Source organism: Xenopus tropicalis, chromosome 8 (genome assembly GCF_000004195.4).
Source record: "Xenopus tropicalis strain Nigerian chromosome 8, UCB_Xtro_10.0, whole genome shotgun sequence".
Taxonomy (NCBI): domain Eukaryota; kingdom Metazoa; phylum Chordata; class Amphibia; order Anura; family Pipidae; genus Xenopus; species Xenopus tropicalis.
The window spans coordinates 6,337,790-6,356,311 of record NC_030684.2 but is presented as its reverse complement, the minus strand read 5'-3'; the positions used below and the strand labels follow the sequence as shown (position 1 = coordinate 6,356,311).

Below are 18,522 nucleotides of genomic sequence, written 5' to 3'. Positions count from 1 at the left end.
ATAAATAGTGACTGTCTGTGGCACCTTACAGCCCCCCTGGCATTCCCAGTACCCAGAGGCACAAACAGCCCCCCCAGCCCAATAAATAGTGACTGTCTGTGGCACCTTACAGCCCCCCTGGCATTCCCAGTACCCAGAGGCACAAACAGCCCCCCCAGCCCAATAAATAGTGACTGTCTGTGGCACCTTACAGCCCCCCTGGCATTCCCAGTACCCAGAGGCACAAACAGCCCCCCCCCCCAGCCCAATAAATAGTGACTGTCTGTGGCACCTTACAGCCCCCCTGGCATTCCCAGTACCCAGAGGCACAAACAGCCCCCCCCCCCCAGCCCAATAAATAGTGACTGTCTGTGGCACCTTACAGCCCCCCTGGCATTCCCAGTACCCAGAGGCACAAACAGCCCCCCCAGCCCAATAAATAGTGACTGTCTGTGGCACCTTACAGCCCCCCTGGCATTCCCAGTACCCAGAGGCACAAACAGCCCCCCCAGCCCAATAAATAGTGACTGTCTGTGGCACCTTACAGCCCCCCTGGCATTCCCAGTACCCAGAGGCACAAACAGCCCCCCCAGCCCAATAAATAGTGACTGTCTGTGGCACCTTACAGCCCCCTGGCATTCCCAGTACCCAGAGGCACAAACAGCCCCCCCAGCCCAATAAATAGTGACTGTCTGTGGCACCTTACAGCCCCCCTGGCATTCCCAGTACCCAGAGGCACAAACAGCCCCCCCCCCCAGCCCAATAAATAGTGACTGTCTGTGGCACCTTACAGCCCCCCTGGCATTCCCAGTACCTAGAGGCACAAACAGCCCCCCCAGCCCAATAAATAGTGACTGTCTGTGGCACCTTACAGCCCCCCTGGCATTCCCAGTACCCAGAGGCACAAACAGCCCCCCCAGCCCAATAAATAGTGACTGTCTGTGGCACCTTACAGCCCCCTGGCATTCCCAGTACCCAGAGGCACAAACAGCCCCCCCAGCCCAATAAATAGTGACTGTCTGTGGCACCTTACAGCCCCCCTGGGATTCCCATTCCCGGAGGAAGGAGAGGGTGGAAGCGGCGCACCCACTCACCGGTCCCCCAGTTCCTGCGCTATGCAGAGGTGCTTGAGGTGGAAGTCTATCGCCCGCTCGTAGTCGCGCAGGAGGGTGTAAGTGTTTCCCAGACTGTAACAAGCCTGGGCCTCCACCGCCTGGTCTTTCAGCTGCCGGGAGAGCTGCAGGGTTTTCCTGGGGAAAGAGGAAAAAGCTGATTAAAACAATAACCCCCTACTCGGTCACATGACTAAAGGGGTAGTATTCCTATAGGCAGTGCCAACGCCCAGTTCCCAGTATAACCCTTTCACCTTGGGGGCTGCAGTGGTTCCGCTGATAGTGTAACAGGGAATGTGTTAGTGCCCGGGGCAAGGGCACACTGTCTGTGGCGGAGCAGCCTGCGGGGGGCACACTATCTGTGGCGGAGCAGCCTGCGGGGGGCACACTGTCTGTAGTGGAAAGGCCTGCGGGGGGCACACTGTCTGTAGTGGAAAGGCCTGCGGGGGGCACACTGTCTGTAGTGGAAAGGCCTGCGGGGGGCACACTGTCTGTAGTGGAAAGGCCTGCGGGGGGCACACTGTCTGTAGTGGAAAGGCCTGCGGGGGGCACACTGTCTGTAGTGGAAAGGCCTGCGGGGGGCACACTGTCTGTAGTGGAAAGGCCTGCGGGGGGCACACTGTCTGTAGTGGAAAGGCCTGCGGGGGGCACACTGTCTGTAGTGGAAAGGCCTGCGGGGGGCACACTGTCTGGAGTGGAAAGGCCTGCGGGGGGCACACTGTCTGTGGCGGAACAGCCTGCGGGGGGCACACTGTCTGTAGTGGAAAGGCCTGCGGGGGGCACACTGTCTGTAGTGGAAAGGCCTGCGGGGGGCACACTGTCTGTAGTGGAAAGGCCTGCGGGGGGCACACTGTCTGTAGTGGAAAGGCCTGCGGGGGGCACACTGTCTGTAGTGGAAAGGCCTGCGGGGGGCACACTGTCTGTAGTGGAAAGGCCTGCGGGGGGCACACTGTCTGGAGTGGAAAGGCCTGCGGGGGGCACACTGTCTGTGGCGGAACAGCCTGCGGGGGGCACACTGTCTGTCGCGGAGCAGCCTGCGGGGGGCACACTGTCTGTGGCGGAGCAGCCTGCGGGGGGCACACTGTCTGTGGCGGAACAGCCTGCGGGGGGCACACTGTCTGTGGCGGAGCAGCCTGCGGGGGGCACACTGTCTGTGGCGGAACAGCCTGCGGGGGGCACACTGTCTGTGGCGGAGCAGCCTGCGGGGGGCACACTGTCTGTAGTGGAAAGGCCTGCGGGGGGCACACTGTCTGTGGCGGAGCAGCCTGCGGGGGGCACACTGTCTGTAGTGGAAAGGCCTGCGGGGGGCACACTGTCTGTGGCGGAGCAGCCTACGGGGGGCACACTGTCTGTGGCGGAACAGCCTGCAGGGGGCACACTGTCTGTGGCGGAACAGCCTGCAGGGGGCACACTGTCTGTGGCGGAACAGCCTGCAGGGGGCACACTGTCTGTGGCGGAACAGCCTGCGGGGGGCACATTTCCCGGCTCTCAGTTTCCATTGGCAGAGGCAAGGTCACAAGGGGCGCTGGAATAGAGCAGCCTAACAGCCCGCCCATTTACTGTAGGAAATCCTGATTAACTAAAGCTGCTGAGTAATGGAGGGAGGGCAGGAAGGCAACGCCGTAGGGTATCACTAACATGCCCTTAAGGTGCCCATTACACGGGCAGATTTTAGCTGCCAATTCAGGTCCATTAGATCTTATCTGCCCGTGTATGGGCACCCCCAATGGGCCTAGATCTGTCCTGACCTTGATTGGCCCAGTTTGATTTCTTACTGGATCGGGGACCTATCAGATCGTTGATGGTTTAATTTGATCATTTAGGTGGTTACAGTGTATGGCCATCTTTACTGTCCAGCTGGTCTATAGAGGGTGGGGTAACTAGAGGGCCAGGGTGCCCACCCTACTGGAACCCCACTTACACCTACACACATAACAACCCATGACTACTGGGAAGGGGCCGATCAACAGCACAAGAAGGACTGCTGGTTGGACACCGGGGTTAATAAGTGACCATCTTGTCCTGCTGTTGCCATACTGCTCTAGAGAAGGTTCTAGCCCTTCCGGCCACCCTGGGCACCCTATACGTGCTGCACTCACAGAAAGGTTAATAATATAGTGAATAAAGTACCCCCTATTGTAACATATAGGGATATTATAAGCCCCCGAGGGGTTCCTTATAATATATAGTGAATAAAGTGCCCCCTATTGTAACATATAGGGATATTATAAGCCCCCGAGGAGTTCCTTATAATATATAGTGAATAAAGTACCCCCTATTGTAACATATAGGGATATTATAAGCCCCCGAGGAGTTCCTTATAATATATAGTGAATAAAGTGCCCCCTATTGTAACATATAGGGATATTATAAGCCCCGAGGGGTTCCTTATAATATATAGTGAATAAAGTGCCCCCTATTGTAACATATAGGGATATTATAAGCCCCCGAGGGGTTCCTTATAATATATAGTGAATAAAGTACCCCCTATTGTAACATATAGGGATATTATAAGCCCCTGAGGGGTTCCTTATAATATATAGTGAATAAAGTGCCCCCTATTGTAACATATAGGGATATTATAAGCCCCCGAGGGGTTCCTTATAATATATAGTGAATAAAGTGCCCCCTATTGTAACATATAGGGATATTATAAGCCCCCGAGGGGTTCCTTATAATATATAGTGAATAAAGTGCCCCCTATTGTAACATATAGGGATATTATAAGCCCCCGAGGAGTTCCTTATAATATATAGTGAATAAAGTGCCCCCTATTGTAACATATAGGGATATTATAAGCCCCCGAGGGGTTCCTTATAATATATAGTGAATAAAGTGCCCCCTATTGTAACATATAGGAATATTATAAGCCCCCGAGGGGTTCCTTATAATATATAGTGAATAAAGTGCCCCCTATTGTAACATATAGGGATATTATAAGCCCTCGAGGGGTTCCTTATAATATATAGTGAATAAAGTGCCCCCTATTGTAACATATAGGGATATTATAAGCCCCCGAGGGGTTCCTTATAATATATAGTGAATAAAGTGCCCCCTCTTGTAAAATATAAGGATATTATAAGTCACTGAGGAGTTCCTTATAATATATAGTGAATAGAGTGCCCCCTGTTGTAAAATATAAGGATATTATAAGTCACTGAGGAGTTCCTTATAATATATAGTGAATAGAGTGCCCCCTGTTGTATAATATAAGGATATTATAAGTCACTGAGGAGTTCCATGACCATATAAAGGGATGAGGCCAAAGGACGAGTCATGGAACTCCGAGGTGACTTCTAATATCCTTATATTTTACAACAGGGGGTACTTTATTATAATATACAAGTTTCAGTGAGTCATGTGACAGAAATGACATCACTAAGCTCCGATTATAACTGATGACATCACTAAGCACCGTTTATAAGGATATAATTGACCCGACTGTATATTATTATTATAATAAAACGTAACGTACTTGTAATACTCTGCGGATACATCGAACTTCCCCAGGAATATGTGGGCGTTTCCCAGGTTGCTGTAGGCCCGCCTCTCGGCCGCCTTGTCTCCGAATTCCTTGGCTATGGCCAATCTCTGTAGAAAGGAGAGAGCCATTTTTTTTCCTTAGGGAGAAATACTAAAATATCATACACTGATTGGCAGGGAAACACTTGCCCAATATGGCCACCCACATGGTGGATTTAATGTGGCTACCAGAACCCTTCCTGGGCCAATAGTCATATGACATAGGGCTCCCTAACAGACCTATCAGGACCCACAACCTCACAGTCCCCCCAAAAGAGTTTCTGAGCTTCCCTATTGGTATCTGAACAAGACCCAATCAGAAGGGGAGATACCCGTCAGCCAATGGAGCCCCAGTATAAAGAGGGCTTTCTCCAACAAGTGTTCTACTTACCTCTTTATGGAAGGCAATGGCCTCGCTGAAGTTGCCCAGGAGGTAGTGGGTGTTGCCGAGGTTTCCATATGCCCGACCTTGGGCGGCCCGGTCCCCCAACTCTTTGACCAATGCCAAGTTCCTTCTGTAACGGAGAAACAGCCCATGTTGGCCAACCATCATAGGGCAGGGGAAATATAACCACTCACCTACCTGCGTAATGATGTCACACACTATGACATCACCGAACAGGTAAGAGGCTGTGAATGTCAGCTCTTCGGCCTGCAGAGGGAGCACTTACTGGTAATACTCGGTGGCTTTCTCTAGAGTCTCCTTGACTTCCTCGGACAGGTCTCCGGGTATCTGGGGCATATTCCAGCTTAACTGCTTCCCCCTGGCGTGGAACACATTGCCGGCGTTATACAGGGCTCGCGCCTCGCCCACCTGGAAGTGAATATTAAACATCTATTAGCAGTTCTATCAGCTACAATGGCTGAGTGTGCACTAAGGAGAGTTTGCACTACAGGGAGTGTGAGCTATAGGGCAAGTAAAGCTTTAGTTTATTAAGATACAAAGCAGTTATCTCAGTTGCCCACTAGGGGTCAGAGTGACTTAACAGTTATCTGACATTTTTTGCACTTTGCACACTGACTTCCACTCTTCAGGGTCCGAATGGGGTCTCCGGGACCAACCAGGGCTGCCGCCCCCCCCCCCACCCCAGCCACGATTAGCAACCCCCCTCCCCCCCCAACAACGTATTGCACTTCCTCCTTGCCTCCGTGATGGGGGGAAATGTGGCAGAAGTTGGGGGGAGGCAGCTGACTGGGTCAGACCCACCGGATTTATTCCCTTCCGGCCCAGTCTGACCCTGACTCTCTTCGAATTGCTGAAGGTCTCTCTGTTTTGGAGCACAGAGACCAGTGGCCACCCCAGTGAATACAGTGCTGCCTGTGTTCGGGGGTGTTGTATTCATGAGAGTGAGGGGAGGCAGCCGACTGGTTCGGACCCACCGGATGTATTCCCTTCCGGCCCAGTCTGACCCTGACTCTCTTCGAATTGCTGAAGGTCTCTCTGTTTTGGAGCACAGAGACCAGTGGCCACCCCAGTGAATACAGTGCTGCCTGTGTTCGGGGGTGTTGTATTCATGAGAGTGAGGGGAGGCAGCCGACTGGTTCGGACCCACCGGATGTATTCCCTTCCGGCCCAGTCTGACCCTGACTCTCTTTGAATTGCTGAAGGTCTCTCTGTTTTGGAGCACAGACACCAGTGAATACAGTGCTGCCTGTGTTCGGGGGTGTTGTATTCATGAGAGTGAGGGGAGGCAGCTGACTGGTTCGGACCCATCGGATTTATTCCCTTCCGGCCCAGTCTGACCCTGACTCTCTTTGAATTGCTGAAGGTCTCTCTGTTTTGGAGCACAGAAACCAGTGGCCACCCCAGTGAATACAGTGCTGCCTATGTTCGGGGGTGTTGTATTCATGAGAGTGAGGGGAGGCAGCTGACTGGTTCGGACCCATCGGATGTATTCCCTTCCGGCCCAGTCTGACCCTGACTCTCTTCGAATTGCTGAAGGTCTCTCTGTTTTGGAGCACAGAGACCAGTGGCCACCCCAGTGAATACAGTGCTGCCTGTGTTCGGGGGTGTTGTATTCATGAGAGTGAGGGGAGGCAGCCGACTGGTTCGGACCCACCGGATGTATTCCCTTCCGGCCCAGTCTGACCCTGACTCTCTTTGAATTGCTGAAGGTCTCTCTGTTTTGGAGCACAGACACCAGTGAATACAGTGCTGCCTGTGTTCGGGGGTGTTGTATTCATGAGAGTGAGGGGAGGCAGCTGACTGGTTCGGACCCATCGGATTTATTCCCTTCCGGCCCAGTCTGACCCTGACTCTCTTTGAATTGCTGAAGGTCTCTCTGTTTTGGAGCACAGAAACCAGTGGCCACCCCAGTGAATACAGTGCTGCCTATGTTCGGGGGTGTTGTATTCATGAGAGTGAGGGGAGGCAGCTGACTGGTTCGGACCCACCGGATTTATTCCCTTCCGGCCCAGTCTGACCCTGACTCTCTTTGAATTGCTGAAGGTCTCTCTGTTTTGGAGCACAGAAACCAGTGGCCACCCCAGTGAATACAGTGCTGCCTATGTTCGGGGGTGTTGTATTCATGAGAGTGAGGGGAGGCAGCTGACTGGTTCGGACCCACCGGATTTATTCCCTTCCGGCCCAGTCTGACCCTGACTCTCTTTGAATTGCTGAAGGTCTCTCTGTTTTGGAGCACAGAGACCAGTGGCCACCCCAGTGAATACAGTGCTGCCTGTGGGGGTGTTGTATTCATGAGGGGAGGCAGCAGACCCAACGGTCTAATTTACACCTTGGGCAAGTTGCAAAGTGTTTTTATGCCCCATAGGTTGCACTGTGAGGCATGGGTCCTTGGTGCCCCTCGCTCTGACACTGCCCCCTGAGGGGAAGAGGGTAGAAAAAGCCCCATTTGGTTCCTGCCCTTACCCTGTCTCCCTGCTCTAAGGAAATATCCAAGTGCCTCTGGCAGCAAGCAATGGCCTCGTCGTACTGGCCCAGGATCTTGAGGGTATTGCACAGGTTCCCGCTGGCCTTGGCTTCTCCAATGTGGTCTCCGATGGACCTGCAATGAAATAAAAGCCCCATGAGGGAGTGTCCCGGGGGCCACAATAACAGGGGGGGCGGAAATGAGGGATTATCTCTTCTGTGCACCAACCTGTTGTTAGTTGGTTACAGTCATGCTGCCCACACTAATGACTCAGGACTGGCCAATAGTCTCTCTCCTTTGGCACCACCTAGATATAAAATAGACTCTGGCTACGAATGACGGACACCGGATCCCCCCCCCAATAACTATATCATCATGAAAGCAGCAATGAACGACCTATCAATGAAGCATGGGGGGCAAATAGAGGCAGATTGGGGCAAAATGTCTATTTGGCCTCATTGAAACCTATCTGGAAGGTCAACTGTGGTGATAGCCCTGACCAAGAGTTGGACACTAAAGGGGGGTCTACAACTGAAAAAGTCAAAAGACCACTACTATAGGTCACGTGATTAACCCTACTGAGCATATTATGGATTCTTAACTGTGAAGCACCACAAATGGGTCACTAGATCCCGTAATTCCTGAGGCACCTTGGGGCACTTACCTGGCCAACGTCAGGTCATGCTTGTGGTATTCCAGAGCCTTGGAGAACTCCTTCAGGTAGAAGTAAGCGTTGCCGAGCTGACTGTAGATGGCACTAAGCGTCTTCAGGTCTTCCGTCCCGACCTGCACCGCGGCTTCGAAGAAAACGGCTCCAGCTTTGAAATCGCCGGCCTTGCACAGGCGTTCCCCTTCCAGTGCCAACTCCAAGCAGGAGGCCTCCATCCTGGCAACGGGAGAAGAACCGTCGGTGGGTCAGTAAGGAGGACATTAACATTAACCTCAGTAGCCCAGATTAGCACCCCTGAACCCCAACAAACACTCAGCTTCCCCTCAAGGGTCTATGAACTGATCTGTTCTCCAAGGGAATATGGACCCACCGGAACTCCAGGAGATGTTACCTTCAGGTTCAACAAAACCTCATTGAAATAGTATGAAATCCTTATAAGTGAGAGGCCTGGCCCTTGGGGTTACGTGTCGGTTCCATTCCAAGAATAAAAAACATGAGCAGAACATTTGGGTTCGTTATCTTTGCCCTTTTTGGTTTGGAAGGGATTGAGAATCCATCAGACCTGAGGGACCCTGGTTCCGCCTGTTCTCTCTGCCTCAGAATGACCCTCGGAAAAGCTGTCGGACTAACAGAGGTTCCTTCACAGGCTCAGGAAATGCCTCCCAAATCTACGTAACAAGTCATTTTTAGCAAGTCGGATCACACAATACGCCCACCCCGAGCCTGAATGTGGCCTTCACTGCCTCACACTGAGCCGCTGTCAGTTCAACCGACTCAAACCGGACTTCAGAGGTGCCTACAGAATGCCTGGGCCGTACCTACTGCCCTATTAGCCCCAATAGCCCCCATGCACAGAGAACCTGACTGAGCCCAACCCAACTGACCCCCTGTGGGATGGAACCCCGACTGTGAGCCTGATCCCCAACATCACTGCCCAACCTGACTAATGCTCTTGTGGCTGAATGGGAGCAACTCCCAGCAACACTGTTCCACCATCTAGTGGGAACCTTCCCTGACTGAGCCCTGAGCCCAACCCAACTGGCCCCTGTGGGATGGAACCCCAACTGTGAGCCTGATCCCCAACATCACTGCCCAACCTGACTAATGCTCTTGTGGCTGAATGGGAGAAACTCCCAGCAACACTGTTCCACCATCTAGTGGGAACCTTCCCTGACTGAGCCCTGAGCCCAACCCAACTGCCCCCTGTGGGATGGAACCCCGACTGTGAGCCTGATCCCCAACATCACTGCCCAACCTGACTAATGCTCTTGTGGCTGAATGGGAGCAACTCCCAGCAACACTGTTCCAACATCTAGTGGGAACCTTCCCTGACTGAGCCCTGAGCCCAACCCAACTGGCCCCTGTGGGATGGAACCCCGACTGTGAGCCTGATCCCCAACATCAGTGCCCAACCTGACTAATGCTCTTGTGGCTGAATGGGAGCAACTCCCAGCAACACTGTTCCACCATCTAGTGGGAACCTTCCCTGACTGAGCCCTGAGCCCAACCCAACTGGCCCCTGTGGGATGGAACCCCGACTGTGAGCCTGATCCCCAACATCACTGCCCAACCTGACTAATGCTCTTGTGGCTGAATGGGAGCAACTCCCAGCAACACTGTTCCACCATCTAGTGGGAACCTTCCCTGACTGAGCCCTGAGCCCAACCCAACTGGCCCCCTGTGGGATGGAACCCCGACTGTGAGCCTGATCCCCAACATCACTGCCCAACCTGACTAATGCTCTTGTGGCTGAATGGGAGCAACTCCCAGCAACACTGTTCCACCATCTAGTGGGAACCTTCCCTGACTGAGCCCTGAGCCCAACCCAACTGACCCCTGTGGGATGGAACCCCGACTGTGAGCCTGATCCCCAACATCACTGCCCAACCTGACTAATGCTCTTGTGGCTGAATGGGAGCAACTCCCAGCAACACTGTTCCACCATCTAGTGGGAACCTTCCCAGAAGAGTAGGGGCAGTTACAGGGGCAAAGGGAGGGGCAACAAGAGGGAAAGACTGGATGAAAGACATTTTCCCTATGGAAGGAACAGGCTTTTGCGGCAGAGAGACTCGAGCCAGACCCTTAATGCAGTAATAACCGGGGTCTGGATCCCACCCGTCAGTGTTTCGCTGCAACCAAAGAATGTTACACATCCCAGAAATGAGGGGCTCCTTCCTGCGTTGCCATGGTAACCTTGCACCAGCGCTGGGAGCAGCACAATCCCGCTCAGTGTTTATTTGTCCTTGAACAGAGAAAGCCTGGAGCTGCGCGGCCGCTAACAACTCCCCGCAACCCCCCCCCCCGTGCAAACATTTTATTGGTTGCCATGGGTTACTGCACCTGGGCAAACTTGCCTTGCTAGCCCCCAGCACTGATACAGAGATAATACAGGCAATAATGCCCACTCCTTGCTTCCCATAATGCATTAGATTACAATTATGTCTATTAATTGCCCCCTATACAGGTGGGGCGAGAACCATAAGTGGCCACTGCCTGTAAGTACCCCTTGTGGTCACTGCAGGAGGCGGAGCAGTAATAGGGGGATTTCCAACCAGTTTTGCTGAAAAAGGTACAGAGAAAGACAACCAAATTAATTAAGGGCATGGGCTTGATAAGGGACAGGGCCACTATCAGAGGGGTTCCAGTCAGGGCTCTGTGTCAGGGGGGGTGCCCTAAAATGGAATAGTCCGATTCATGGGTTGTAAAGGGGCGGGGCTTGTGGTTATTGGGCAGGGTTTCAGCATAACCTGGGAGTGGCTGAGGGCGGAGCACATGCAAAGGAGGGTCATTTTTCATTGGGACCCACATTTTACTATTAGCCGGGGTCAACCAACCAGCCAGCGGGCCCAAGTGACCAGTAGTATTGGGGCCCTGCTATTACTGGCCGCGTACAAACCAATAGGCTTTCAGTATAAAGGCAGCATTGGCCAAAAGAAGCCATTCACTGAGACTGGGGGAAAGGGGATTTCACCATCAGCTCAGCAAGAGCCAGGTACCTGCAGATCAGGTACCCCAAGAAAAGCGGAGTTGTGGGCGGGGTTTTTAAAATGTTTTTATTTTCTAACCCCGCCCACTTCTGATGATGTCACTTCCAGTTTGCAGCGAGAGCACTTCCTGAGTAAAGGTGGCTGCGGATAGGGCAGTTGTGGGTCAAACCAAGTACAAATCTGGGTTGGGGGGTCAAGGTCCCCACAGTTGGTTCTGGCCCGTAAATATAAACGGACTGCAATCCTTCATTTAAAGGCAAAGTTGTCCCTTTGGGGCAATGACCTTCCTGCTGAGCTGCCCCGGGGCGAGACACAATGGGGAGGAAACGGCCGAGTGAGAGAACAATAAACAGTCTCGCAGCTCTGAGCCGTCCCATTCACTTCCACTATAAATACAGCCTTTCATTCAGCACAATGGGGCCCTTTATCCCCCCCCCCGGCCCCCACAATCCCCCCCCCCGGCCCCCACAATCCCCTGCGCTTTATTCCCACTCGCTGTTTGGCATTGGGGAGAGAATGTGCCGGAATGTGCAGCCCCAGGCCCCGGTACAGGCACACCTGCACCTCCCTATACTGTGTGTGTATACGGATATATAGATATATAGATACATAGATACATAGATATACGGATATATAGATATATAGATATATAGATACATAGATATACGGATATATAGATATATAGATATATAGATACATAGATATATAGATATATAGATACATAGATATACGGATATATAGATATATAGATATATAGATATATAGATACATAGATATACGGATATATAGATACATAGATATATAGATACATAGATACATAGATACATAGATATACGGATATACAGATACATAGATACATAGATATACGGATATATAGATATATAGATACATAGATATATAGATATATAGATATACGGATATATAGATACATAGATATATAGATACATAGATATACGGATATATAGATATATAGATACATAGATATATAGATATATAGATACATAGATATACGGATATATAGATACATAGATATATAGATACATAGATATACGGATATATAGATATATAGATACATAGATATATAGATATATAGATACATAGATACATAGATATACGGATATACAGATACATAGATACATAGATATACGGATACATAGATATATAGATACATAGATATACGGATATATAGATACATAGATATATAGATACATAGATATACGGATATATAGATATATAGATATATAGATACATAGATATACGGATATATAGATATATAGATATATAGATACATAGATATACGGATATATAGATATATAGATATATAGATACATAGATATATAGATACATAGATATACGGATATATAGATACATAGATACATAGATATATAGATATATAGATACATAGATACATAGATATACGGATATATAGATACATAGATACATAGATATAGATACATAGATACATAGATATACGGATATACAGATACATAGATATACGGATATATAGATATATAGATACATAGATATATAGATACATAGATATACGGATATATAGATACATAGATATATAGATACATAGATATACGGATATATAGATATATAGATATATAGATACATAGATATATAGATACATAGATACATAGATATACGGATATATAGATACATAGATATATAGATACATAGATATACGGATATATAGATATATAGATATATAGATACATAGATATATAGATACATAGATATACGGATATATAGATACATAGATATACGGATATACAGATACATAGATATACGGATATATAGGTACATAGATATATAGATATACAGATATATCCATGGATATACAGATATAAAGATATAGTAGGTTATACATACCCACCCTTGTATCCTTATAGTAGGTTACACATACCCACCCTTGTATCCTTATAGTAGGTTATACATGCCCACCCTTGTATCCTTATAGTAGGTTACACATACCCACCCTTGTATCCTTATAGTAGGTTATACATACCCACCCTTGTATCCTTATAGTAGGTTACACATACCCACCCTTGTATCCTTATAGTAGGTTATACATGCCCACCCTTGTATCCTTATAGTAGGTTACAAATACACTATATAAGGATACAAGGGTGGGTATGTATAACCTACTATAAGGATACAAGGGTGGGTATGTGTAACCTACTATAAGGATACAAGGGTGGGTATGTGTAACCTACTATAAGGATACAAGGGTGGGTATGTGTAACCTACTATAAGGATACAAGGGTGGGTATGTGTAACCTACTATAAGGATACAAGGGTGGGTATGTGTAACCTACTATAAGGATACAAGGGTGGGTATGTATAACCTACTATAAGGATACAAGGGTGGGTATGTGTAACCTACTATAAGGATACAAGGGTGGGTATGTGTAACCTACTATAAGGATACAAGGGTGGGTATGTATAACCTACTATAAGGATACAAGGGTGGGTATGTGTAACCTACTATAAGGATACAAGGGTGGGTATGTGTAACCTACTATAAGGATACAAGGGTGGGTATGTGTAACCTACTATAAGGATACAAGGGTGGGTATGTGTAACCTACTATAAGGATACTATACAGTACCTCTTTTTTTGCATGTTCCGGGTCTTCTGGACGTAGAGCCACAGTTCCAGAGCCAGGGGCAGGAGTAGAACCCTTGGGCGGGGCCCACAGTGCACAATCCGGCACACTGCCTTCTCCCCCAGGCTCAGGCTGGACGTATCCCCTTTCATCCCCGCGTCGGGCATTGTGTGGGCAACCGAGCCCGCCCTGTAGTAACCCTAGTTACCCTTCCCTTGGCACCTCGGCACCCTCACCCAACCCAAGCGGAGTGTCAGCTCTTCTTACAACAACCCACTCTTCCCAAATGTACTAGATCCGACTGTGCCAGGTTGGTGCCCAAAGGAACCGGCCGCGCTTCCCTGTAGCCAATCAGGTTTCCTACTGATGATGCCGAGGTTCTGCCGGCTCTGGGGTTCCGTGCCCCGTCGCACTCTGCCCGCGCCCAGTACCAGACAGTTGCCCCTAATGCCCTTATCCCTGAATCCCTTCTGATCCGGCAAATCTCTGCTATCAGTGCAAAGCGGATCTACCGAGCCATATGCTGTCACCTCAAACTGCCACATTTCTACTGCAGGGGGAGGGGCCACCAACCCACTGGCCATAACTGGCCAACACTCAGCCAGATATCAGTCACATGGGCTTGAATATGCCTTCAGCACGGACCTAGAACTTAGGTCTTAGAACTTTGATGCAGACGTTGGCCAACAAGTCTCAGTAGCCCCAAAATATGATTTAATCCCATTTAATTCATAGTCTCAGTGAATTGGGGGTTTCATGGTAAAACCCAAGGTCACTGCTGCAAGGAATTGTGGGTAGGGGCCCCGATTAAAGAATGAATATATCTCCTCAGGTTCCCAAGGAGACCAGTCCTACAGGCCGCCCAAAGAGACCTGTCCTACAGGCCGCCCAAAGAGACCTGTCCTACAGGCCGCCCAAAGAGACCTGTCCTACAGGCCGCCCAAAGAGACCTGTCCTACAGGCCGCCCAAAGAGACCTGTCCTACAGGCCGCCCAAAGAGACCTGTCCTACAGGCCGCCCAAGGAGACCAGTCCTACAGGCCGCCCAAAGAGACCTGTCCTACAGGCCGCCCAAAGAGACCTGTCCTACAGGCCGCCCAAGGAGACCAGTCCTACAGGCCGCCCAAAGAGACCTGTCCTACAGGCCGCCCAAAGAGACCTGTCCTACAGGCCGCCCAAGACCCTAGCCCAGAGACCTGTCCTACAGGCCGCCCAAAGAGACCTGTCCTACAGGCCGCCCAAAGAGACCTGTCCTACAGGCCGCCCAAAGAGACCTGTCCTACAGGCCGCCCAAAGAGACCTGTCCTACAGGCCGCCCAAAGAGACCTGTCCTACAGGCCGCCCAAAGAGACCTGTCCTACAGGCCGCCCAAAGAGACCTGTCCTACAGGCCGCCCAAAGAGACCTGTCCTACAGGCCGCCCAAAGAGACCTGTCCTACAGGCCGCCCAAAGAGACCTGTCCTACAGGCGCCAAGACCTGTCCTACAGGCCGCCCAAAGAGACCTGTCCTACAGGCCGCCCAAAGAGACCTGTCCTACAGGCCGCCCAAAGAGACCTGTCCGACAGGCCGCCCAAAGAGACCTGTCCGACAGGCCGCCCAAAGAGACCTGTCCGACAGACCGCCCAAAGAGACCGGTTCTACAAGCCGCCCAAAGGTGGCCGGACCAATGCTGTAGACGTTACATTTTGGGGCCCCAGCAAGCGCTTTCTCACAATTGGCTGAATGAAGGCGCCGACCCCACATGACCAGCAGAAGCCGGGCACTAACTGGCCGTGTATTATAGGCAGATACTTAGTAACCATGGGGGGGGGCGATGGGAACACAAATCTCTCACTCTGATCTATGGGGAGACACACAAAGTGCAACAATAAAGAGACAATTCCCAGCCTGGAACCCAATGTGAGAGAGCGGAGCCGCCGGAGAGAGTGACTGGGGCATCAGCGCCTTCCTGTTATGGTTCCTGTGTAATTACCCTCATCCAGGGCAATCCTCTCCCCCTAATCCTCTTACATAGCAACGATTACTTCCTTCCTTCCTCTCCTGCTCAGCGGAGAAAGCAAACGATGCCCAGTCCCATATTACTGCCCGGTCCCACTGCCCAGCAACATACTCACTACTGAACTACAGTGCCACAATCCCTGTACTAAGCACAATTCAGCAGGAACAGCCCCCTAAGTTTGCTCATAGCCTGTACAGAGAGATACCATAAAACTATGGCACATAGGGATTCCCCTGTACTAAGCACAATTCAGCAGGAACAGCCCCCTAAGTTTGCTCATAGCCTGTACAGAGAGATACCATAAAACTATGGCACATAGGGATTCCCCTGTACTAAGCACAATTGAGCAGGAACAGCCCCCTAAGTTTGCCCATAGCCTGTACAGAGAGATACCATAAAACTATGGCACATAGGGATTCCCCTGTACTAAGCACAATTCAGCAGGAACAGCCCCCTAAGTTTGCTCATAGCCTGTACAGAGAGATACCATAAAACTATGGCACATAGGGATTCCCCTGTACTAAGCACAATTCAGCAGGAACAGCCCCCTAAGTTTGCCCATAGCCATTACAGGGAGATACCATAAAACTATGGCACATAGGGATTCCCCTGTACTAAGCACAATTCAGCAGGAACAGCCCCCTAAGTTTGCCCATAGCCTGTACAGAGAGATACCATAAAACTATGGCACATAGGGATTCCCCTGTACTAAGCACAATTCAGCAGGAACAGCCCCCTAAGTTTGGCTCATAGCCTGTACAGAGAGATACCATAAAACTATGGCACATAGGGATTCCCCTGTACTAAGCACAATTCAGCAGGAACAGCCCCCTAAGTTTGCCCATAGCCTGTACAGAGAGATACCATAAAACTATGGCACATAGGGATTCCCCTGTACTAAGCACAATTCAGCAGGAACAGCCCCCTAAGTTTGGCTCATAGCCTGTACAGAGAGATACCATAAAACTATGGCACATAGGGATTCCCCTGTACTAAGCACAATTCAGCAGGAACAGCCCCCTAAGTTTGGCTCAGGGCTCCGTATATGCCAAACACCCTCATCACCCATAGATTTCCCTAGAATTATATGCAGAATCCAATGTTCTTAGAGAATCTTGGCACCGAGTGCCGCGCGTCTGTGTGTGGGTTGGATTCACTCGCTCCATAACTGGCAGCGCCCGGGAAGCGCGGGGCACGTGGGCAAACACTGTCATGTTGTACTCGGGGCTCATTTCCCTCTCAGCATATGTTTCCCTGGCGCCGGCACCAGAACCGAATGTCTGGCCCAATGTACCGTGTGTTGTGTAAATATTATTACTTGTCTGTTACCCCAATGTTTCTATATATCTGTAACCTTGTTATGGGCTAAGGGGGCCCAGCCTGAAGGCCAGTTAGGGGGGGATTTGGGGTGAGTGCTTATTTGTGCCCTGGGTACCCCTGGAACTATAGCAGGGTGACTGTTACCCCAATGTTTCTATATATCTGTAACCTTGTTATGGGCTAAGGGGGCCCAGCCTGAAGGCCAGTTAGGGGGGGATTTGGGGTGAGTGCTTATTTGTGCCCTGGGTACCCCTGGAACTATAGCGGGGTGACTGTTACCCCAATGTTTCTATATATCTGTAACCTTGTTATGGGCTAAGGGGGCCCAGCCTGAAGGCCAGTTAGGGGGGGATTTGGGGTGAGTGCTTATTTGTGCCCTGGGTACCCCTGGAACTATAGCGGGGTGACTGTTACCCCAATGTTTCTATATATCTGTAACCTTGTTATGGGCTAAGGGGGCCCAGCCTGAAGGCCAGTTAGGGGGGATTTGGGGTGAGTGCTTATTTGTGCCCTGGGTACCCCTGGAACTATAGCAGGGTGACTGTTACCCCAATGTTTCTATATATCTGTAACCTTGTTATGGGCTAAGGGGGCCCAGCCTGAAGGCCAGTTAGGGGGGGATTTGGGGTGAGTGCTTGTGCCCTGGGTACCCCTGGAACTATAGCAGGGTGACTGTTACCCCAATGTTTCTATATATCTGTAACCTTGTTATGGGCTAAGGGGGCCCAGCCTGAAGGCCAGTTAGGGGGGATTTGGGGTGAGTGCTTATTTGTGCCCTGGGTACCCCTGGAACTATAGCGGGGTGACTGTTACCCCAATGTTTTTATATATCTGTAACCTTGTTATGGGCTAAGGGGGCCCAGCCTGAAGGCCAGTTAGGGGGGGATTTGGGGTGAGTGCTTATTTGTGCCCTGGGTACCCCTGGAACTATAGCGGGGTGACTGTTACCCCAATGTTTCTATATATCTGTAACCTTGTTATGGGCTAAGGGGGCCCAGCCTGAAGGCCAGTTAGGGGGGATTTGGGGTGAGTGCTTATTTGTGCCCTGGGTACCCCTGGAACTATAGCGGGGTGACTGTTACCCCAATGTTTCTATATATCTGTAACCTTGTTATGGGCTAAGGGGGCCCAGCCTGAAGGCCAGTTAGGGGGGATTTGGGGTGAGTGCTTATTTGTGCCCTGGGTACCCCTGGAACTATAGCGGGGTGACTGTTACCCCAATGTTTCTATATATCTGTAACCTTGTTATGGGCTAAGGGGGCCCAGCCTGAAGGCCAGTTAGGGGGGGATTTGGGGTGAGTGCTTATTTGTGCCCTGGGTACCCCTGGAACTATAGCGGGGTGACTGTTACCCCAATGTTTCTATATATCTGTAACCTTGTTATGGGCTAAGGGGGCCCAGCCTGAAGGCCAGTTAGGGGGGGATTTGGGGTGAGTGCTTATTTGTGCCCTT

General features: G+C 50.4%; 1 protein-coding gene across 5 annotated transcripts in view; it reads right to left on the bottom strand.

Annotated features, from left to right (window-relative positions):
• Nucleotides 1–18,522, bottom strand: part of gpsm1 (G-protein signaling modulator 1) — a 70,237-nt gene that overhangs the window by 35,040 nt on the left and 16,675 nt on the right. For 3 of the 5 annotated variants that reach the window (XM_031906851.1, XM_031906850.1, NM_001102928.1), the window contains 6 exon segments: nt 8,148–8,369; nt 7,483–7,618; nt 5,285–5,427; nt 5,005–5,128; nt 4,567–4,682; nt 1,074–1,229 (listed from right to left, as the gene is read on the bottom strand). In XM_031906851.1, the coding sequence (XP_031762711.1) occupies nt 1,074–1,229; nt 4,567–4,682; nt 5,005–5,128; nt 5,285–5,427; nt 7,483–7,618; nt 8,148–8,369 (897 nt within the window). 5 annotated transcript variants of the gene reach the window in all.